The sequence below is a fragment of the Aquarana catesbeiana genome, linkage group LG03 (genome assembly GCF_042186555.1).
Source record: "Aquarana catesbeiana isolate 2022-GZ linkage group LG03, ASM4218655v1, whole genome shotgun sequence".
Taxonomy (NCBI): Eukaryota; Metazoa; Chordata; class Amphibia; order Anura; family Ranidae; genus Aquarana; species Aquarana catesbeiana.
This window is the reverse complement of record NC_133326.1, coordinates 311184414-311208623: the sequence shown is the minus strand read 5'-3', so window position 1 is coordinate 311208623 and position 24210 is coordinate 311184414. Positions and strand designations below refer to the sequence as shown.

The window sequence follows — 24210 nt, the reverse complement described above, 5'->3', positions numbered from 1 at the left end:
CTGCCTTATTTTAATGTGCTATTATAGCTACCATTGTACTATTTACCTTAGACATCACATGTTGCGGAGCGCCGGAAAACCCCCCCTTTTGTTTCTCTAACTGAAGCATGGGCTATGTTTCAACTTTGGATGTTAACGCCACCCTTCTGCCCCATTATCCAAACAAATATTAGCACAGGGGAACTCTCTTCAAAAAGGACAGCACAACATGGCTCCAATGCGGATGGTAGATTTTAGGCATGCTCTTGGGTACACAAAGGAGTTGACTAATGATACAGGTATCTGCTGAAAACTTTTAGAGCCTGTTCTTAATTTGTTTTGTTAGGGAGCTTTGGCAGGTTCACCTTAAGGGGTGTTAAAATGTGGTGGCAGAAGAAGCAGGGGGGAAAAAAAAAAAATATATATATATTTTTTTTTTTTAAATAATAATAATATAAACTGAAAGTTATATGACATCTTGGATAAATGATCCCAAGTTACTATACACAAATTTTTAATCAAAAGCAATTATGTGGCCAGCCAAAGTAGCAAATTAAATAAAAAAAAAAACACCACTGCTGCAAGCACATTCTGAAACAAATTCTGCTGGTGCCACAATATTTTTTTTAATAATACATGTACAATATCTACATAAAAGTTAAATGTATAATTCCATGAAAATTCCCTTGAAGAGTAAGTATTCCAAATAGTGATTTTTCAGTGGGTGGAATCATCCTAATGTTTCTTCTATCTCTTGGAATGCCTGTGGTGAGACCTGTCAGTTCCTGCCCACTTTGGACGTGTGATCACTTTCAGCCATATTGGGGTATGCCCACCACTCATAGTGCATTTCCCATGATATAAAATGATAAAAAAAAAAAAATAACCCACCAGCATTAGTGGGGACACCCTGTAGCAGCCCCAAGGAGCTTGAGACAGAAAGTTCGTCATCAGAATTCCATAGGGATTAGAAGCCAGGAGGAGGTTTAAAGGGGTTGTAAAGTTGTTTTTTTTTTTTTTTTTAAATAACAAACATGTTATACTTACCTTCACTGTGCAGCTCGTTCTGCACAGAGTGGCCCCGAACCTGGTCTTCTGGGGTCCCTCGGCGGCTGTTTCAGCTCCTCCCCGCAAGCATTTACCACCTTCATGCGAGCTCCCTCGCACGGTGGTGAGTGCTTGCGGGCGCGCTCCCGTGATACAGCTGGCGGCTATAGCCGCTCGCTGTATCACTCGGCCCCGCCCCCGGCACGCCGCGTCATCGGATGTGATTGACAGCAGCGCGAGCCAATGGCTGCGCTGCTTTCAATCCATCCACTGCAGCCAATCAGCGACCAGGCTGAGCTGCAATGAAGCTGACGAGGACGAGGAGCGAAGATTCGAGGCGTCAGGTAAGTAAAACGGGGGGGCTGGGGGCGGCGGTACTGTCAAAAGTTTTTTCACCTTAATGCATAGAATGCATTAAGGTGAAAAAATTTTTACCTTTACAACCCCTTTAATGCTCCAGGAGCAACCTGACAATAACATGTCAGCGGTGGGTGGATACATGTATATATACACTTTTATGAAAAGCATACAGATATTCCAACTTTGAAATTATATATACATTGGAAAAAATATATTCATAACACTCTGCAGCGTAATTTATGCATATTGGGGTACATGTGTAAAAATCAAACATCTGAGACACTATAGTCTTTTAATTGGACAGGACTTTCCTAACATTTGTTCCCCCCACACTGGGGCTCCCTTGTAACTCTTTCCTGTCTAAAACATTGCACTGTCCTTGGTATTATACATACTAAACAGTCCTATTAACTTGGTTTCAGTTGGGAACTTGAATTCAAGACTTCTATTTTGGCTTTTTTTCTTTTTTGGCCCAGTCTGATATTGTTTTCTGTTATTTCTTCATCTTCTGGCTCACTGTCAGAGCTTTCATCTGAACTACTATCTTCCGCTTCTTCACTGGAGTCAGAACTGTTCAGTTCAACCAAGGCCACATCCTGCAGACACAGAGTTCCAACATTAGTAACATATTCAATATTGCAAAAGATTTCCCTCATATCCTGTTCTTTTGACAGGACTTTGGACACAAGGGGGAGATTTACTTAAACTGGTACACACAGAATCTGGTGCAGCTGTGCATAGTATCCAATCAGCTTCTAACTTCAACTTGTTCAGGTAAGCTTTTGACAATAAGGCCTCTTTCAGACATAGCGTAATCCATCAAACTGATCAGTCTTTCCACTGATCCCCGCTGAGCAGGCGGATGACAGGTTAGTGTCCGCTCTGCTGTGCAGAGCAGACATGGACACAGCCCGCTGTTCTCTATGAGACGGTCGGCTTCCATACGACTGTCATTCAATCCAATCTGCTGGATGGATGGGGAACAGATCTCCAATTGTCTGTTTTAAGTGAGCTGGATCGGATGCCGGTGGGTATCAGCGGACATGTGTCCACCACTCCATAGAGAATAGGTGGTCTGATCGGGTCTGCCTGCAAAACGGAGGAGGTTCGGGGTTGCTCTGTGTAATACCAGGCAAGTAGAACATGGTTATTTTAATTTTAAGAAAATGTGGCTTTAGAAACACTTTAATGTTTAATCCCTTTTATCGCTGATTACAGGCACATCACTCTGCTGTTGCAGTACATTGTAAGGTTACAGGGGATGAATTATAGTACTTTTTTGTTTTAAGCACTAATAATTGTCAGCGCTTTATTTTAAACCATATATAGGAGATTTACTTTTACACTTTATTCATGCTAAAAAAATAAATACATAAAATATTATGGATCTGAGCTTACCGTGTAGGGAACATCTGGGAGGTGTCTAAACAGTACCTCATAAAAATAAAAAATAAACCGGATCTCCTGGTACATGAGATCTGTTCTGGTCTAATAACTGTATATCTGCAGTGTTAGATAATCTAATGCATTGCTGTGAAAAACCTTCTGTGCTGCAGCTGCCCCCTAGAGGCCCCCCTTTCTTACTTGAACCCATTCATTCCAGCGACAAGCACAAGCTCAGCCTCTCTGTCCTCATTGGATAGATTGATAGCAGCGGGAGCCATTGGCTCCTGCTGCTGTCAATCAAATCCAGTGACGCAAGAGCAGGGGGCAGGGCTGAGATCTGTTGTCTGCGTCAATGGATGCAGCAGCGGGACTCGTGAGCACGCCCACATGGGTGCCCCCATAAAAAAAACAAAACAAAAAAACAAACACACACGTCTCTCCATGGGGGCACCTGATGAAGAGGAGAAGCCAGGAGTGCTGCCAGGGCACCCCAGAAGAGGAGGATTGGGGCTGCTCGGTGCAAAACCCTTGCACAGAGCAGGTAAGTATAACATGTTCATTAAAAGAAAAAAGAAAACGAACCTTTACAATAACTTTAACTACGAGTCTTAAAGTGTTTCTTTTTTTTGGTAAACAATTTCAGATCCTGGTACCTTAAAGCAGATAAGGTACCAGGATCTGAAATTGATTACCTTAAAAAAAAAAAAAAAAAAAAAAAAAAAAAAAAACAACAACAACAAAACAACCTGGCTGAACCTACCACTTCCTGTACAACCCCCCCCCCCCCCCCCCTCTGCACTGACCACGAAAATCAGGGCTACTGAGCCTTGACGACCATGGTCAGCGTACATCCCTTCATCATCCGCAGCTATGCTCTCCTGCCTGTCAGCCCCGTGTCTGTGTCTGCCCTGCCCCCGGCGCTATTAAAAATGAAAAACTTACAATGGTCACTGCCAGCCCCTCTATTATAGGCAGGCATACCACATTTTTTCTAAAAATGAGGCTTGTAAATACCTATTTAGAGCCATTTTCAGGCCAGTCACATGACCTGCGGCTGCTTTACAGCCCCGATACATGGCTTCTGTGGAAGGGGCTGAGCGGCCACGTGACCTCCCCAGCTGACGTCAGAGGGAGATCTCAGTCCCTCCTGCAGAAGCCATGTATCGGAGCTGTAAATCGGCCCCCGAGTCACGTGACCGGCCTGAAGATTGCTCTAAATAGTTAATTTACAAGCCTCATTTTTAGAAATGACTTACATAGTGTGGTATGCCTGCCTATAACAGAGGGGCCTGCAGTGATTTTTAATTTAGACTTAAACACTTTAAGATATTTGGTGATGTCACTACTGTGTTGTTCATGGTTCTCCTTACTGGAAAGGAAGCTGTACCTGAGGACCTGCATTGCAAGCATACTCCCTGCTTCTGCTTTATTCTTTCTGTGAATCTGTACCTCTTCCTTTTGCTTCCTGAATATTTCCCCATGAGTCTTCAGATCACCAGTTCTAATAAGAAGCAAAACCCTTCTCCTCTATCAAGCGGTTAGCCTCCACACAGAGATATGGTGGAGAACAAGCAATGGCAAGTCAAGACAAAATAATGGGTATATGGAGCCTACAGGCAATTCTAATGACTAGTCCCTCAACCTCTGCTGCGCTTTACGGGCGGTTTTAACCCTTTTTCGGCCGCTAGCGGGGGGTTAAAATCACCCCCCGCTAGCGGCCGAATAGCGCCTCTAAAACGACGGTAAAGTGGCACTAAATATAGTGCCGCTTTACTGCCAGCGCCCACCCCAGTGTGAAAGTAGCCCAACAAGTCATGACACCAGGGAGGGAAAATGGCTAATTGGGCCCAATTTGGACATTTTCACTTAGGGGTGTAGTCACTTTTGTTGCCAGCGGTTTAGACATTAATGGCTGTGTGTTGAGTTATTTTGAGGGGACAGCAAATTTACACTGTTATACAAGCTGTACACTCACTACTTTACATTGTAGCAAAGTGTCATTTCTTCAGTGTTGTCACATGAAAAGATAATAAAATATTTACAAAAATGTGAGGGGTGTACTGACTTTTGTGAGATATTGTTATTACTATGATCAAAGCTTTTAGGAGAAAGGGTTTAAAAGGACAGAAACCTCAGATAGTCTTTGCATACTTTCATCAAGCAGTGGTGTTTCATGGTATGCTAGTTCACCTATTGCTGTGCAGGGGTTTAGGCATTGAACACATGAAAATCCTGTGTTATGACATAAACCTACTTATGACATAAAGGCAGTGAAAAGGGTGGGGATAATGAGAGAGGAAAGGGAGCATTGATAGACATTTACAATCCTGACAACTGTATTTTCTAGCTTTCCCAATTACCCATCAATCAAAATGAAGTTTACATGCAAGTAACTGATTAGAAAAAGTATCATCCTTGCCATTTCAATGATCTTCTCCTGATCTTCAACATTTTCTATGTCATAGGTCCCAGCTGGACAGGTTCCAATTTCTTTGCTGAGCTTTTCATTGGCTGAGGCCATCTGAGGCAGGAAACTCTGGACGCGGTCAAGTACTGTGACAATAAAACACAAGATAAATGTTTGCTTTCCCCCCCCCCATCATCCATATAAGACCACATCTATTGTGCGATCATTAGAACTAATGTGCCAAATTATTTGTGTATTTTTCACAGTTTTAGCAGCCCCTGACCTAGAGGATTTAGGAGTGGACCTTGCACTCTATGCACTGCAGAAAACTGTCAAACCCCCCCCCCCCCCAAGAGATTTTGCCTATTTGCCATTAAATGGGATCTTGCTGGAAAGACAGCACCTTCCCCTAGGTGTACTGGGCAGTAAGTATAATAACCTAAGGATTTATCTGCACAGGGTTTTTTTGTGCAGCACATTATCATGGGGGGGGGCTTTCCTTCTATTTTCACCTGGTGATCTGGCTAGCAAGCTCTCTTGCAGATGTATAATTAGGCTGGTCATAGATGGGTCAAAATTCAGCCCGTTCATCCATTCGGATTGATCCGCTAATCAACTTCAGTACAACCAGTCGTCAGATATTTTTCCTGCGAACACTGCCAGCGGCTATAGCCACAAGAAGTGATCATTGTGTTCTGATCGCTGGGAAACCACCCGCTGTCAGAATACAATAGTTCAGCAGGAGGGAATCCTCCATCAACACTAAACGGGTTGATGATGGAATCAAGCTATTGGAAGGAAATATAATTGGTAATGCATGCCCTGCCTTACAGTGATGAGACAAACCATTCAACATGGGCAAGGGTGCTTAAAATGAACAGTTTAAATTATGCGTGTTGTAACTGCTTTAAGATTGGCTTTGATGTGTATTTAAATCAGCTAGTACATCTAACACTGACAATGCTGCTGTACAAATGTGTCCCCTGTGCTCATTCTTTAAGTGTGGGTGCACATAGGCCTCATGAACACTGCAGCTGAAAAAAAAAAAAGCTGCTTCTACAGCTGTCTGAGCTCCCCCAACCTGTAAACTTCCCTCCATGTTACCCTATGTGTCCATGCAAACTATAGGCATAAAATGCCTGACGAGTGTAAACGAGTCTAAAGCATTAACTCTAGGCCCTTTAAGAGCTTGAACACTTTTCATTTCAATTATCAGAATATTCTGGTATAAAAACAAACTAAACAACCAAGCACTTGATGCTCCTAAACGCGATTAAAACACAAAAAAACACAACACAAAGCTTAGGAACATTTTTGCAGCTGCTTCTCTTCTGCCAGGTGAAAAAAAATTTAGAAGAGCCCCAGTATGTATTCTCCTAATACAGGAGAATTGTTACTGGACAGATCACCAAGTGAAAACAGTGGAAAGCCTAAAAAAAAAAAAAAAAAAAAAAAAAGAACCACACACAATCTGATTGGTAGGCTGCAATATATTACTTTTTGGTTAAGGGACAAGTTCATCTTTGGGAACATGTTACATATTCTACCCATTTTTAGGGTAGAATATGGAACATGTTCCTGCTCTTGCAGCTGCTTCCCGACCCCCCCCCCTGTGACAGCGGGCCGGGGATCTTCTCCATGCACCCGCTGTAACTATTTGAAGAGAGAGTTCTGTGAATGAACTACAAGTACCAACAGCCTTTGTAGTTCTCAATAAACTACCATGGAACTTTTGAGTGCTCTAGTTAGTACATTGATTCTTCCTGTCATTGTGTAACTGCTTTGCCCGTACAAGCAGACCACTTACAATGACATACCTATATTCCCATTGCACACATTCCAGGATGACAGGCTCATCTGTAGCAGGTGCTGTAGCGATTACCAGCTGGATACTGGATATATCACAGATCAATACACATATTAGCCAGCACACCATGGATCTTCAATCGCAGGCCAAAAAAATTTATTGCAGAGAGATCACATAAACAAAAGAATAATCGCAACGTTTTGGAGCCCCACAGGACCCCTTCATAAAGTGTGTAAAGGAGTCCTGTGCGGCTCCGAAACATTGCACTTGTTCTTTTGTGATGTGATCTCTCTGCAATACATTTTTTATGCTACATTTGAAGATCCATAAATAAGAAAGAGACTCCCATCATCTCATATAGAGTATGGTGGTCCCATCCCTTTGAATAGACATAGAAATAGATGCCCCCTAATTGGGACTTTAAATGGACCACCAACTCAGAAATTATAAAATGTAAATCTTTAATATAATGAGTTAAAATACAAAAGACCACATGTATGAAAGGATGCACAACATGTGCTACATCAGACAAACCAATGTATTGTGAAAAAAACGCATGCAATGTGAATGCCCAAATGCCCGACGCGTTTCCGGTATCAGATGCTCCTATACCTTCTTCAGGGGCCAAGGGTTCAGAAAATTTAGTGTTCAAAATACATTCTAAAATTGCAAAAAGACACTATCAGATATCACATAACAGTCAGAGTATATGTAGAAAAATATATCACACATAACCCGTATGGTCAAAAGGATCAATGGTCAAGATACAGGAGGTGATGATATTCAGATTCCTCCCTCATATTATGGACACCCCCTTTTTTCTTTGGGTGGAGGGGTCCCTCTCTGTTGTCCCCCCGTCCCCCCCCCCCCCCCTTCCTCCTCTTCTTCACAGTTGGTGATTTTAATTAAGGATTTGAACTAGGGATTATATTTTATTCATTGCTTTCTCATCCCTCACTTGTCTACTACCTTCCACTACACCTCAAACCCCCCCCCCCCCCTTGGTGTGCAATAGGGTCTCATTGAATATGTTGACACTGTGTCTATGGGCGTCTTCTCCTGCGTGGGGTTTATGTCCGTTTATTCTACCCTATTTTCATTTGATTTATTGTTTGATTTCAATTTTTCATATTTCATTCTTCATTTTTTCATTTCTATACTTTTTTCATTTTATTTTTATGATACAGACTTTGCGGGTGCCACTCACCCAGAGAACACACTAATCACTCATAATTCCCACTAATGACAAAGTGTGCAGTGTCAATATGAACTCACTGGCTCTTCATACATATTTTTAATATTGAATTTTTACACCAGGTACGTTGGGCTCCTATATTTGCTAACCTTGATATGATTGATATATATATATTAATCATATCAAGGTTAGCAAATATAGGAGCCCAACGTACCTGGTGTAAAAATTCAATATTAAAAATATGTATGAAGAGCCAGTGAGTTCATATTGACACTGCACACTTTGTCATTAGTGGGAATTATGAGTGATTAGTGTGTTCTCTGGGTGAGTGGCACCCGCAAAGTCTGTATCATAAAAATAAAATGAAAAAAGTATAGAAATGAAAAAATGAAGAATGAAATATGAAAAATTGAAATCAAACAATAAATCAAATGAAAATAGGGTAGAATAAACGGACATAAACCCCACGCAGGAGAAGACGCCCATAGACACAGTGTCAACATATTCAATGAGACCCTATTGCACACCAAGGGGGGGGGGGTTTGAGGTGTAGTGGAAGGTAGTAGACAAGTGAGGGATGAGAAAGCAATGAATAAAATATAATCCCTAGTTCAAATCCTTAATTAAAATCACCAACTGTGAAGAAGAGGAGGAAGGAGGGGGGGGGGGGGACAACAGAGAGGGACCCCTCCACCCAAAGAAAAAAGGGGGTGTCCATAATATGAGGGAGGAATCTGAATATCATCACCTCCTGTATCTTGACCATTGATCCATTTGACCATACGGGTTATGTGTGATATATTTTTCTACATATACTCTGACTGTTATGTGATATCTGATAGTGTCTTTTTGCAATTTTAGAATGTATTTTGAACACTAAATTTTCTGAACCCTTGGCCCCTGAAGAAGGTATAGGAGCATCTGATACCGGAAACGCGTCGGGCATTTGGGCATTCACATTGCATGCGTTTTTTCACAATACATTGGTTTGTCTGATGTAGCACATGTTGTGCATCCTTTCATACATGTGGTCTTTTGTATTTTAACTCATTATATTAAAGATTTACATTTTATAATTTCTGAGTTGGTGGTCCATTTAAAGTCCCAATTAGGGGGCATCTATTTCTATGTACATTTGAAGATCCATGGTGTGCTGGTGAATGTGTATTGGACTTACTTTGACAGTCTGCAGGAGCCCTACATTGCACCCATGATCTGCTGATCTAATGTTCCCTAGGCTCCTACAAAAAAAAAAAAAAAAAATAGTAAATGCACTTTTTTTACTTGCAAAAAATGTGCATTTATTATTTTATTTTAAAAAGGTGAACCTATCCTTTAATGTACTGTAAATATAAAGAAATTCAGCTGTTTAACCAGTGGTAGAAAAAAAAAAAATACTAGAAAATGTAAATATAGAAAGAAAATTTAAAAAAAAAAAAAAAAAAATGGACTTACTGCTGCTCCGTGGAATTCTAACAATTGGAGAAGACAATCCATTTTTGTTGTTCTGCTTTGAATTTATAAGCAACTTGTTATACAGACCTTTACCTGTACAGAAGAAAATGAAAAACAGGTTATGTTTTGCTGTCATACTGAGGAGGGAGGAGGGGGGAGAGGGAGAGAATATCATCAGGAGCCTGAACATGTTAAACCCTAAATATGGGTGTAGCATGTTCCAAAAGGTGGACTTATCCTTTACAGTGGCTTGCGAAAGTATTCGGCCCCCTTGAACTTTTCAACCTTTTGCCATATTTCAGGCTTCAAACATAAAGATATAAAATTTTTATTTTTGGTGAAGAATCACCAACAAGTGGGACACAATTGTGAAGTGGAACGAAATCTTTTGGATTTTTGAAACTTTTTTAACTAATAAAAAAATGAAAAGTGGGGCGTGCAAAATTATTCAGCCCCCCTGCGTTAATACTTTGTAGAGCCACCTTTTGCTGCGATTACAGCTGCAAGTCGCTTGGGGTATGTCTCTATCAGTTTTGCACATCGAGAGACTGAAATTCTTGCCCATTCTTCCTTGCAAAACAGCTCGAGCTCAGTGAGGTTGGATGGAGAGCGTTTGTGAACAGCAGTTTTCAGTGATTTCCACAGATTCTCGATTGGATTCAGGTCTGGACTTTGACTTGGCCATTCTAACACCTGGATGCGTTTATTTGTGAACCATTACTTTGTAGATTTTGCTGTATGTTTGGGATCATTGTCTTGTTGGAAAATAAAACTCCGTCACAGTTTCAGGTCTTTTGCAGACTCCAACAGGTTTTCATCCAGAATGGTCTTGTATTTGGCTGCATCCATCTTCCCCTCAATTTTAACCATCTTCCCTGTCCCTGCTGAAGAAAAGCAGGCCCAAACCATGATGCTGCCACCACCACGTTTGACAGTGGGGATGGTGTGTTGAGTGTGATGAGCTGTGTTGCTTTTACGCCAAACATATCGTTTTGCATTGTGGCCAAAAAGTTCGATTTTGGTTTCATCGGACCAGAGCACCTTCTTCCACATGTTTGGTGTGTCTCCCAGGTGGCTTGTGGCAAACTTTAGACGAGACTTTTTATGGATATCTTTGAGAAATGGCTTTCTTCTTGCCACTCTTCCATAAAGGCCAGATTTGTGCAGTGTACGACTGATTGTTGTCCTATGGACAGACTCTCCCACCTCAGCTGTAGTTCTCTGCAGTTCATCTAGAGTGATCATGGGCCTCTTGGCTGCATCTCTGATCAGTCTTCTCCTTGTCTGAGCTGAAAGTTTAGAGGGACAGCCAGGTCTTGGTAGATTTGCAGTGGTCTGATACTCCTTCCATTTCAAAATGATCGCTTACACAGTGCTCCTTGGGATGTTTAAAGCTTGGGAAATCTTTTTGTATCCAAATCCGGCTTTAAACTTCTCCACAACAGTATTACGGACTTGCCTGGTGTGTTCCTTGGTCTTCATGATGCCCTCTGCGCTTTCAACAGAACCCTGAGACTATCACAGAGCAGGTGCATTTATACAGAGACTTGATTACACACAGGTGGATTCTATTTATAACTATCAGTCATTTAGAACAACATTGGATCATTCAGAGATCCTCGCTGAACTGAGTTTGCTGCACTGAAAGTAAAAGGGGCCGAATAATTTTCACGCACCACTTTTCAGTTTTTTAATTGCTAAAAAAGTTTAAAATATGCAATAGATTTCGTTCCACTTCACAATTGTGTCCCACTTGTTGGTGATTCTTCACAAAAAATTTAAATTTTATATCTTTATGTTTGAAGCCTGAAATGTGGCAAAAGGTTGAAAAGTTCAAGGGGGCCGAATACTTTCGCAAGCCACTGTAAGTGACACTACACCTTACACCCCCCCTCACCCCAACTTCTGTTGAGGTAGTCCAGAATAAATAAATAAGTAAAATCACCTTCCTTTAAAATGTATCTTTTTTTTTTGTCTTGGCCCTCCGCGAACCATTAACCCCACCCACATTTTCAGGTACCACCTTTAGTGAGCCATTTACTAAAGTGTGCAATCCTGGACAGTTCTGTGTGCATCTTTTCAAACACACAACACCCCACAAGGCACATGCCTACTTCCTCCTCCCAGACAGATGCAGGAGCCAGTCGATCCCTTCCATCACTGTCATCTTTCAACCAGGAAGTATGGGGAGAGGTGCAGATCATGGAGGCAACAGGACAGTAGTTGTTTGGGCCGGGGGGGGGATTGCAATTATGCTCAGTTGTTTATCTTAATGATGTGCATGTAATCCCCTCTTGTCTGCTGGACTGTTCTAAACAAAAACATACCCACACACCCAGCGAGTCCAGCATTGTCTGTTGTTTCCACTGTTAAGATGCAGTATACCTTATTTAGTGTGGCTATATACATTTGTTGCATCATCAGGAACCAGCTGTCTCTTCTGGGTTCTGGTAGCTGACCCCCTGATGACGTGCGCCTTTTGCCTTCAGAACTTCCTTAATTATTTGTGGCATAAATTCAACAAGGTGTTAGAAACGTTCCTCAGAGATTTTGGTCCATATTAACATGATAGCATCACACAGTTGCTGCAGATTTGTCAGCTGCACATCCATGATGTGAATCTCCCGTTCCACTACATCCCAAAGGTGCTCTATTGGATTGAGATCTGGTGACTGTGAAGGCCATTGGAGTACAGTGACCTCATTGTTATATTCAAGAAACCAGTAGTGAGATGATTAGAGCTTTATGACATGGTGTATTATCCTGCTGGAAGTAGCCATCAGAAGATGGGTACACTGTAGTCATAAAGGGATGGATATGGTCAGGTAGGCCGTGGCGTTTAAACAATGCTACTAAGGGGCCCAAAGTGTGCCAAGAAAATATCCCCTACACCTTTGCACCACCAGCCTGAACTGTTGATACAAGGCAGGATGGATCCATGCTTTCGTATTTACGTCAAATTTTGACCCTACCATCTAAATGTCGCAGCTGAAATCGGGACTAATCAGACCAGGAAACGTTTTTCCAATCTTCTATTGTCCAAATTTGGTGAGCCTGTACAAATTGTAACTTTAGTTTCCTTTTCTTAGCTGACAGGAGTGGCAAACGGTGTGGTCTTCTGCTGCTGTAGCCCATCTGCTACAAGGTTCGATGTGTTGTGCATTCAGAGATGGTATCCGGAATACCTATGTTGTAACAAGTAGTTATTTTTGAGTTACTGCTGCCTATCATCTGTGCCCATTCTCCTCCAGCATCAACAAGGCATTTTTGTCCACAAAACTGCCACTCACTGGACATTTTCTCTTTTTCTGAACATTCTCTGCAAAACCCAAGAGAAGGTTGTGCGTGAAAATCCCAGCAGATCAGCAGTTTTTGAACCAAGTCTGGCACCAACAACCATGCCATGTTCACTTAAAATTCCCTTTCTTCCCCATTCTGATGCTCGGTTTGACCATATCTAGATGCCTAAATGCATTGAGTTGCTGCCATGTGATTGGCCGATTAGCAATTTGTGTTACCAAGCAATTGAACAGGTGTACCTAATAAAGTGGCACGTGTGTGTATATATGAATGAATATTAGATAACGTTAAAGAGAGTGAGATTCCTCTTTATAATTGTACATGACAGAAAGAAGCCCGCCAATCCCCAACTTTCCAGACTATGCTCACATGCTGCACTGTTTGGCATTTTATATATGACCAAGACTGTGAAGTGCATATGGATATAAGAAGGCTGTCCCTTATACACAGCACTATGCTAACTTCACTTTACAAAAAAAAAAAAAAAAAAGTCAGTGTTTACAGCTTGTGCAGAGAACTCCTAAACTGTGTGTACTACTTATATAGAATAAAGAGGTCAGCAATAAAGTAGGACAAACATCTGTCATCTCCATACAACATAAATATGTGGGATGGTGGTGAAAAGACAAATCACAACATGCTTGCTCTGTCCCCTTCTCCCACATCAACCCAGACAAAAGTTATCCAAGTGCCTTGTACTTCTTATTACAAACACATTGCCACCGATGGCTGCCATCACCTTGTGAAGAACCAACTTCCAGTAACTCGTCAGAATGGAGCTGCTTCGCTGTCTCCCCCCTAGCTTCCTCCATCCTCTCCTGATCAGCCTGCTAAACAGAAACACGTGAGAGTGTGCACCCAACCGGAAGCTGGCAGTACACTGATGATGTCACCCATAGCTCAGTCACTGGCGGCCATGATAGATAAGGGAAAGAACTCTGTGTCAGCTGCATTATTGTTTTCATGACTGCAGTCAGTTGTTATCCCGGAGCAGCTATAAACAGGAATGATATTATTACTATTATACACTGCCTCTGAGAGGAGATAGAGCCAGGAGATCTCCTGTCACATCTAATAGACATATCATGTGTTGTCTCTTCAATTGGGAAGCTCTAGAATGTTCCATATATTCAATTGTGGCCTATTCCAAACGCTTTATAAGAGGGACACATGATAATGTTGGTTTACTGGCCTACGAACTTATGTCCAAAATAAAATTTCATCATTCAGGTTCTCTTGTGTACAGACCACAAAGGAGAAATGAATTTAGGAAGTGGAGAAAAACTCAAGGCAGCAAAGTATTATGAAAGCCTTTTTCTGAAGCGCATGTCGCAATGTATAAAGAATGCTTACAACACTTCTCCCAGCTCCCCTTTGTTTTGTCGGAAAGAGACCAGAATTTTAGGCCATTTATCTCATCTCCTGTACACTGAGGTAGTGGCGGGACAAGGTCATGTAGAGCCCAGGCTGAACGTGCCAAATTGTGCAACCCCCTCCTCAAGATGTATGAGCATTAAGTGTCAGCAAAAATCCTCCCCCTACCAAAGAAAAATAATAATAATTGAGCACTAATCCCAATGTTTAACCCTAAGCATAAATTCCCCCTTCTCCCAGTACAAATCAACCCCCTGGTGAAATCCCCCCTCTCAGCACAATTCTTTGCCCCCTCCATCCCCCAAATCCCCCCAGCACAAATGCACTCAACACAAAAAAAAATCACCTCACAAATTCTCTACCCCACAAATTTCCCCCTGAGTACACATCCCCTTCTCCCACTCCAAATCCCCCCCGCCAAGCATGAATACCCCCAAATCTTCCCTACTAGCACAAATCCTCTACCCCTCAAATTTCCCCTGTCAGTACACACCCCCTCCCCACTCCAAACCCCCCCACCCACCCAACATAAATCCCCCCCCAATCTTCCCTACTAGCACAAATCCTCTACCCCTCAAATTTCCCCTCTGAGTACACATCCCCTCCCCCACTCCAAATCCCCCCACCCAGCATGAATACCCCCAATTATCCCTACTAGCACAAATCCCCCCCCCCCAAAAAAAACGTCCCCTCCTAGCACAATTCCTCTATCCCATTTTCTAGCACAAACCCCCCCAAATTCCCCCTCCTGGCACAAATCCTCTTCCCAACGCAAATCCTCCTGAGCCTTCATACTGCTGTGGAACTGAAATTGTGCGAGTTCAGCTGAACTCACAAATTTTCATTTCCGCATGTCAGTCCCACTTCGGGGGCGATTTCAGAGACATCTGTGCGGGTTCCTGCACAGATGTCTTTTGAAATCGCACTCAAAGTCGCCAAAAGTAGTACAGAAATTACTTTTGGGAATAGGTGCGGCGTCGCACCGATTCGGACGGTGCCATTGCCTGCAATAGCTACCGATTTGACACATGCCAAATCGCATCAAAGTGAACCTAGGCTAAATCACCACTCCTAGCACACCCCCTCAAATTTGAAAAGATGCCTGCACTACTTTGATGTAACTTTTGGTGCAACTTTGATCCAGAGACTGTAAAGTTGAATCAAAATCACGCTAGTGTGAATGGAGCCATAGTGAAAATGTTTATGTACTTACAACTGTAATTTTACATTGGATTCTAAAGTGTACGTTATTAACTGAATTATAGTAATGATTGTATAGGACAGTGATGGCGAACCTTGGCACCCCAGATGTTTTGGAACTACATTTCCCATGATGCTCCACTACACTGCAGAGTGCATGAGCATCATGGGAAATGCAGTTCCAAAACATCTGGGGTGCCAAAGTTCGCCATCATAGGAGGTGTGTGTATACTGCCTGCTGAATTGGCAGAGATTTCATCCATTTATGGCCGGCTTTAATACAGTTACAGTTTGAATGTGTTTCTTTCATGCTACAAGGAAATTAAATAAAACACTGCATTAAAATATCCTGATTTATGACAGGCGACTAGAGCAAAGAGTAGAATATGGCATTTATGCTGTGTCTCAAAATTTAGAGCTTTTGAGATACAGCATATTGGTGCAATTTTTTAAATCAGCGGGTCAAATATACCCAGCAACAGATTCAAGACACCAAAATGTGTGTTGGCTTGTGTTATCTATTTAGTTACATAGTTACATAGTAGGGGAGGCCAAAAAAAGACACAAGTCCATCAAGTCAAACCTATGTGTGTGATTATATGTCAGTATTACATTGTATACCCCTGTATGTTGTGGTCGTTCAGGTGCTAATCTAATAGTTTTTTTAAATTATCGATGCTCCCTGCTGAAACCACTGCCTGTGGAAGAGAATTCCACATCCTCACCACTCTAATGCCCTGTACACACGGTCGGACTTTGTTCGGACATTCCGACAACAAAATCCTAGGATTTTTTCCGACGGATGTTGGCTCAAACTTGTCTTGCATACACACAAAGTTGTCGGAAAATCCGATCGTTCTAAACGCGGTGACGTAAAACACGTACATCGGAACTATAAACGGGGCAGTGGCCAATAGCTTTCATCTCTTTATATATTCTGAGCATGCGTGGCACTTTGTCCGTCGGATTTGTGTACACACGATCGGAATTTCCGACAACGGATTTTGTTGTCGGAAAATTTTATATCCTGCTCTCAAACTTTGTGTGTCGGAAAATCTGATGGAAAATGTGTGATGGAGCACAACACACGGTCGGAATTTCCGACAACAAGGTCCTATCACACATTTTCCGTCTGAAAATCCGACCGTGTGTACGGGGCATTACAGTAAAGAACCCTTGACGCAGTTTAAGGTAAGACCGCTTTTCTAATTTTAGAGAATGGCTGCATGTCTTATTAAATTCCCTTTCGCGGAAAAGTTTTATCCCTATTGTTGGGTCACCAGTACGGAGAGAACAAGTTCAGTGCTCAAAACCTTCCCTCATAACTAAGGTCCTCCAGACCCATCCTTCCTGAGGACTGGAGCCCAGAACTGGACGGCATACTCCAGGTGCAGCCGAACCAGAATCTTGTAGATTGGGAGAATTATTTTATCTCTGGAGTTAATCCCCTTTTTAATGCCAATATTCTGTTTGCTTTGTTAACAGAAGCTTGGTATTGCATGCCATTGCTGAGCCTATCATCTACTAGGACCCCCAGGTCCTTTTCCATCCTAGATTCCCCCAGAGGTTCTCCCCCTAGTTAGATTGCCTTCATATTTGTGGCACCCAAATGATTTATTTTAAATTTTTATACATTAAACCTCTTTTGCCATGTAGATGCCCACCATATTAATTTGTTAAGATCTTCTTGCAAGGTTTCCACATCCTGCAGAGAAGTTATTGCACTGCTTAGCTTAGTATCATCAACAAATACAGAGATTGAGCTGTTTATCCCATCGTTCAGGTCGTTTATGAATAAATTAAATAGGATAGGTCCCAGGAGAGAACCTTGGGGAACCCCACTACCCACCCCTGACCATTCAGAGTATTCCCCATTTATCACTGCCCTCTGAACTCGCCCTTGTAGCCAGTTTTCAATCCATGTACTCACCCTATGGTCCATGCCAACGGACCTTACTTTGTACAGTAAACGTTTATGAGGAACTGTATCAAATGCTTTTGCAAAATCCAGATACACCACGTCTACGAGCCTTCCTTTATCTAGATGGCAACTCACCTCCTCATAGAAGGATTATTTAAATGTTATTTATTTAAAATCCAGCCCTACCAATCCTCCCCCCCCCCCCCCCCCCCCCCCCCGTCATTCTCATCTGCTCGCATAGCCTTCTTGAAAATCCCCATCTGTAGAAACAGATCGGCTGGAGGGAATTTTAATTGAGGACAACACTATATAATAGCTAAGGGGAAGAAGGGGATAGAAAAAAACTGAGGGGGAGTGTAATTCCTCTTTAAGCAACAAGGGTAGGCCTCCTCTCTGGGTTAGTTGTGTGATTGGCCAGTGAAGGAGCAATAACAGGCTGGTGAGGTCATCTTTCTGCTCTCTCTCTGTCTTCATTGTCAGCACATGTGACTGTAGGACTAGGACACCTGATTGACTCTCAAGTACTGCTCCTTATTCTCCTAGAATGAATGTTGTTGTACCTGGGAATTCAAGAGGCAAATAAATGTGTTTGTACTAGTTTCAAGTTAAGTACTATTATTTTTTAAAATAAATACAGAACTGCATACATCTTGAGAAAGGGGGGGCTGCACCCCACCTAAAGTTGACATTAATAAAACCACACTGGAAATTCTTCCATTTATAATCCTGCTGAGTGTACCTGCTTTTTTTTCTACATACCTTCTTCAAGGATTACACCCAGGCCAATATCCCTTTTCCCTTTACGGAGGGATCCAAAAGCATTAACACCCAGTAGTGAGCTGTGTTACTTCTCAAAGACCGAAGCTGTAGCAGTCTTAATTTTTACACCATTCTGGAATCCTTTATCTGCAGCTTTTTTTTAATGAGATGATCTACTCTTCCTCCATATAAAAGACTCTGGTCCAGCTGCACCTGGAGTATGCCGTCCAGTTCTGGGCACCAGTCCTCAGGAGGGATGTGCTGGAACTGGAGAGAGTCCAGAGAAGGGCAACAAAGCTAATAAAGGGACTGGAGGATCTGGGGAAAGACTACAAGCATTGAACATATTCCCTCTGGAGAGGAGGTGCTTGAGAGGGGATATGATATCGATGTACAAATACCGTACTGGTGACCCTAGCATAGGGAACAAACTTTTCAGTGAAAGGGAATTTAAAAAGACACGTTGCCATTCAATAAAATTAGAAGAGAAGCGGTTTAACCTTAAACTGTGTAGAGGTTTCTTTACTGTCAGAGTGGTAAGGATGTGAAATTCTCTTCCACAAGCAGTGGTATCAGCAGAGAGTATTGATAATTTTAAAAAACTATTAGATGGGTACCTTAATGGGGGGTATATAATGTACTATTAACATAAACGCACACACACAGGGTGAACTGGATGAACTTGTGTCTTTTTTTCAACCTCACCTACTATGTAACTATATGTTCCTAGTCCTTCTCTGCCTCCCGTGTGTAATCCCTTTTATATGAATCCCTAACGTCAAAAAAACAGTAGCAAGCTACACTCTAACGTGAGTGCTGTTCCTTGTTTCATTGCAATAAGATAACTACTCTTTGTAATCTAAAGAGTTGTCCCTGATGATAAATCTTGTTTTCTCTGTGAGCAGTTCCTGATGGCGGAGCCCAGAATGCAGGGAGTAGGTTTTCTGTAGTTCAACTGGAGCACTGGAACAGCTGACTGTAGTAAGATGCACTGGAACTCTGGCAGGAACACTGGAACAGCTGACTGTGCAGAGAAGTACCGTGGCTGGCAGGAACTCAGGAACAGCAGGCAGCAGGGAGGTGTTCTGTAGTTCAGCTGGAGCATTAGCAAGGTCAGACAGGGCAGATCAACACTGGCGGGCAGAACAGGTACCAGACAGAGGCAGAAGAGTAGTCAGGGCACAGACCGGGTCGGCAACAGACAGGCAGCGAACAACCGTAGGAGAAGGCAGGAGAATAGTCAAACAAGCCGGGATCAGGGACTGACAGCAAACAGGAGTAGTCAGGAGCAGGCCGGGTAACAGGAGTCAGGTAGACGGGTATACTGGTAGCTTAGGGTCACAGGGAACGCTGTAGACCGGACAGCAAGAAAGCATGCTAACAGGCTCCTTTAAATAAGTCCACTGATGCCAAACACTGTCACACTGTGCATCTGCGCGCACCCGAGTACCGATCGTACATGCCCACTCCCACCATCGCACACCCGCATACACTCGCTCATACTAGCACGCACCCGCATGCGTCCATTTGCGCTAGTGCGCACCCACACACATCCACCGGCTCTAACAACAGGAGTTTTGTGCACCGATCCTCCGCCCACAACTGTGCTAACAGGACGTCTTTCATGACATTGCCCCCCCCCAAGGGGCAGCCTCCGGATGCCCAACTGTGCCATCTTACTCGGATGGGACCTCTTAAAGGCAAGAAGCAACCTCTTCGCATGAATGTTAGACTCCGGCTCCCAAGAGTTCTCCTCGGGCCCGTACCCCTTCCACTTAACCAGAAACTGGACTTGGTTACGTCTTTTCCTACAATCCAGAATGGACTCAACCTCATATTCAGCTTCTCCATCACTGATCACAGGTTCAGGGGGACCGACCTTCCGGCTGACAAAAGGATCAGGAACTGTGGGTTTGAGTAGGGCCACATGAAAGACAGGGTGGATCCGGAATGACTCTGGTAACTTTAGTTCGTAGGCCACATTATTAATTTTCCTTAGGACTGGGAAGGGACCCACAAACCTAGGGCCCAATTTCTTGGAAGGACTGGCCAGTCTTAAATTCAACGTGGACAGCCAGACCTGATCTCCGGGCTTAAGGTCAAGTTCCCCCCTTCTCTTCTGGTCGAACACCTCTTTATTGTAGTTCTGGGTCCTTGCCATAGTCTCCTGCAGGAGTTTGTTATTTGGATGGAAACCATAATTTGCAAAGAACGGTGATTGCTTCATGGCCAAATGAACAGAATTGTTGTAAGCAAATTCGGCAAGGGGTAGACGTGGAGCCCAATCGTCCTGGGAGTAGGAAGAAAAACAGCGCAGATACTGCTCCAGCATCTGATTTGTTCTCTCCGTCTGGCCATTTGTTTGAGGGTGATAGGTAGAGGAGAAAGAGAGGTCAATTTTAAGAGACCCACAAAGAGCTCTCCAAAACTTGGAAGTAAATTGCACCCCCCGATCTGAAGTGGTATTTGCAGGGATGCCATGAAGCCTCACCACTTCCTTGATAAATGTCCTAGCAGTTTCAGCAGCAGTGGGTGTGCCCTTCATTGGTAAGAAATGAGCCATCTTGGATAATCAATCCACTATTACAAAGATTGTAGTGTAACCTTCAGAGGGTGGCAGCTCGACAATAAAATCCATGGAGATCATCCTCCATGGCTTCTCCGGGACAGGTAGTGGCTTCAACAGACCCCAATCTTTAGACTTGCCGCCCTTGTTTTGAATGCAGGTGGCACATGCTTCCACATAGTCCTTGCAATCCTTTCTTAACTGCGGCCACCAGAACGTGCGCTGAAGAAGTTCAGATGTCTTATGCACGTCGAAATGGCCGGCCAGCAGGTGATCATGACAGGAACTAAGAACCGCTGCTCGCATCTCCTGAGGTATGACGATCCTATCCTTAAACCATAGAAGATCATCTCTGGCCTGTAGAGCTGTATCAGGTGGAGCAGAAATGTCCCTGGAGACTTGCTTGATTTGTGAAAGTAGATCCCCTTGAAAGTTTCCTGAGGACAAGATGGTGTCGGGAGGAGAAGATGCTTCAGATCCGCTGTACATTCGTGACAGCGCGTCGGGCTTGGTGTTTTTTGACCCGGGATGATAGGTTATATGGAGTGAGAATCTGGTAAAGAAAAGTGCCCATCTGGCCTGTCGTGGTTTCAACCTCTTGGCAGTCTTCAAATATTCCAGATTCTTGTGATCTGTGTAAACAAGAATCGGATGAGCTGCTCCCTCCAAGAGATATCGCCATTCCTCAAGCGCGGCTTTAATCGCTAACAACTCTCGGTCGCCCACATCATAGTTCCTCTCCGCTTCAGATAGTTTGCGAGAAAAAAAGCGACTGGGTGCAGAAGAGCCCTAGGCCCCTGTCCCTGGGAAAGCACCGCACCAACTGCTATTTCCGAGGCGTCCACTTCCAAAATGTTTGGCAAAGTGGAATCAGGATGTTTCAAAACTGAGGCTGAGACAAACAGATCTTTCAGCGTTGTGAAGGCCGCCTGAGCTTCAGTAGACCAGTGGAATTTAAGGCCCTGCTTGGTTAGCCTTGTAATGGGAGAAATGATGGTGGAGAATCCTTTGATGAATTTTCTGTAGAAATGTGCAAATCCTACAAAACGTTGGATTCCCAAGGAGATGATTAAACCAAGGAACTGGATACTTTCTTGTTCAAAGACACATTTCTCAGGTTTGGCGTAGAGGCCGTGCAGGCGAAGTCGGGTCAAAACATTTCTGACATGTTCACGATGTTCAGCTAAGGAAGAAGAAAAAATCAGGATGTCATCTAAATAGATAATAACAAACAGGTCAAGATAGTCTCTGAAGATGTTATTCACGAAATGCTGAAATGTAGCAGGAGCATTACAAAGTCCGAAAGGCATGACTAAATATTCAAAGTGCCCAAACCGGGTACGGAAAGCAGTCTTCCATTCGTCTCCCCTACGAATGTGAACAAGGTTGTAGGCACCACGAAGATCCAACTTAGAAAACACTACTGCAGACCCCAGTCTTTGAAAAAGTTCTGGCACTAATGGCAAAGGGTAACGGTTCTTAATCGTGATCTTATTAAGTGCCCGATAATCCACACAAGGGCGTAGAGAATGGTCTTTCTTCTCCACGAAAAAGATTCCGGCTCCTGCCGGGGAAGTGGAGGGTCGGATGAACCCTTTTTCTAGATTGTCATCGATGTAGGTCTTTAATACTCCTAGTTCTAGTTCTGACAAAGGGAAAATTCTCCCAAAAGGAATCTCTGCCCCTGGAAGGAGCTCAATTGGGCAATCGTATGGCTGATGGGGAGGAAGAGTCTCAGCGCCCTTTTAACTGAAAACATCCAAAAAACTGTGGTAGGCTTCAGGTACAACTTGACAGATCTCAGCGTCAGTTTCCATGCATAGTAAGGAAGAAGGGGCCTTGGTGACTTCTGGTAGACAGTGTTGATGACAGTAGGAAGATAGGAACTCAATCCTCCCTGAAGTCCAATCAATTTGCGGATTATGGGCCTTAAGCCACGGCATGCCTAATATGATGGGAAATAGAGGAGACTCAATGGCATCCAGACAAAGTAGCTCTTGATGAATGCCGGCAATAGTGGTGTGCAGAGGCACAGTCTCCTGGGTTACTGGCCCTGATCTGAGGGTAGAGCCATCGGCCAGATATACTGAAAGTCCTTTCGCTCTGGGCCGAAGGGGGATGTGATGTCTGGAGGCGAAGGACAAGTCTATGATGCCGATGCAAGCCCCGGAATCAATGATAGCGCTGGTTGGTATATTCCCTTCTGGAAGCTGCAAGAGAATCGGGACAGCCAGATGAGAAACATTATTCAGTACAGCAGGGGTATAAGCAGGGGAAACAGAAAAGCACTTACAAAGCTTTGCTGGGCATGTTCGTACAAAATGTCCAGGTTCCCCGCAGTACAGGCACAAGTTACCAGCCGGACGGCGTTGACGCTCTTCAGAAGTGAGTGAAGGCCGTAAGAGGCCCAGCTGCATCGGTTCCAGAGTATCTGAGGCAATGGTGGTTGAAGCTGGAGGAGCAGAGGAGAACTAGGCACACGAGGCAGCATTCAGACAGGACGAGAGGGACCAGAGGATCGCTCCGTACGCCATTCTCTCAGGCGTCTGTCTATTTGAATAGAAAGGTCTATGAGGCCCTCTAAAGTCTCTGGAATACCTACTCGGGCTAGTTCATCCTTTAAAGATTCCGAAAGGCCCATACGGAACTGATACCGTAGGGCAGCATTGTTCCAATTCATGTCGGAACTCCAACGTCTGAATTGCGACATCTGGGGCCTTGCTGTAGGGCGTGCAGAGCTGCCTCTGCAGTAGCGGTTAGCTGTGGGTCTTCATATAATAACGACATGGCCTGAAAGAAGGTGTCTAGGGTATCAAGTGAGGTATCTTTCTTTTCTAGAAGGCGGTGGGCCCAGGACTGGGGCTCGCCTGACAGCAGCGAGATCACGAACCCCTCTTTGGTGGCCTCCAGAGAGAAAGTCCTTGATTGAAGGGCAAAAAAGAGTTCACATGAGTTACGGAAAGACCTGAATTTACTCCGGTTGCCCGAAAATCTTTCAGGCGTGGGGACCCTGGGTTCTGGGGTCCCGGATGCTGGAGGTGTGGATGCTGCTAGAACTTGGATTCGGCCTTCCAGCTGGGTATAGCCCTCCTGTAGGCTTTTTACTGCCTGGGTAAGTCTAGCAAGATGGCGGCAGAGCTCGTCCATGGGAGAGGCTCCCTGCGCGGGCTCGGACATGGCTGTCCGGTACTGTCACGTACCTGATGGCGGAGCCCAGAATGCAGGGAGTAGCCTCTCGTGTGCCTCTGGCTCGAGAATCCCTGATAGAGGAGACAGGAACTCAAGAGCACGGGGGGCCCAAGTGCTTGGCAAGTGGCAGATGTGGAGCTGATCCGGACCTCTGGTGCAGCAGAAGGAGAGCTAGCAGGAACACTGGAACAGCTGTCTGTGCAGAGAAGTACCGTAGCTGGCAGGAACTCAGGAACAGCAGGCAACAGGGAGGTGTTCTGTAGTT

General features: G+C 43.8%; 1 protein-coding gene across 1 annotated transcript; it reads right to left on the bottom strand.

The window, feature by feature from the left end:
* Positions 1-580: 580 nt before the first annotated feature.
* NOPCHAP1 (NOP protein chaperone 1) lies at positions 581-13829 on the bottom strand. The gene is made up of 4 exons (XM_073620273.1): positions 13676-13829; positions 9637-9729; positions 5192-5325; positions 581-1982 (listed from the first exon to the last, which is right to left on the bottom strand). Exons 1-4 carry the CDS (start codon positions 13746-13748, stop codon positions 1794-1796), a joined length of 489 nt encoding a protein of 162 aa, XP_073476374.1. The 5' UTR covers positions 13749-13829; the 3' UTR covers positions 581-1793.
* Positions 13830-24210: the final 10381 nt, after the last annotated feature.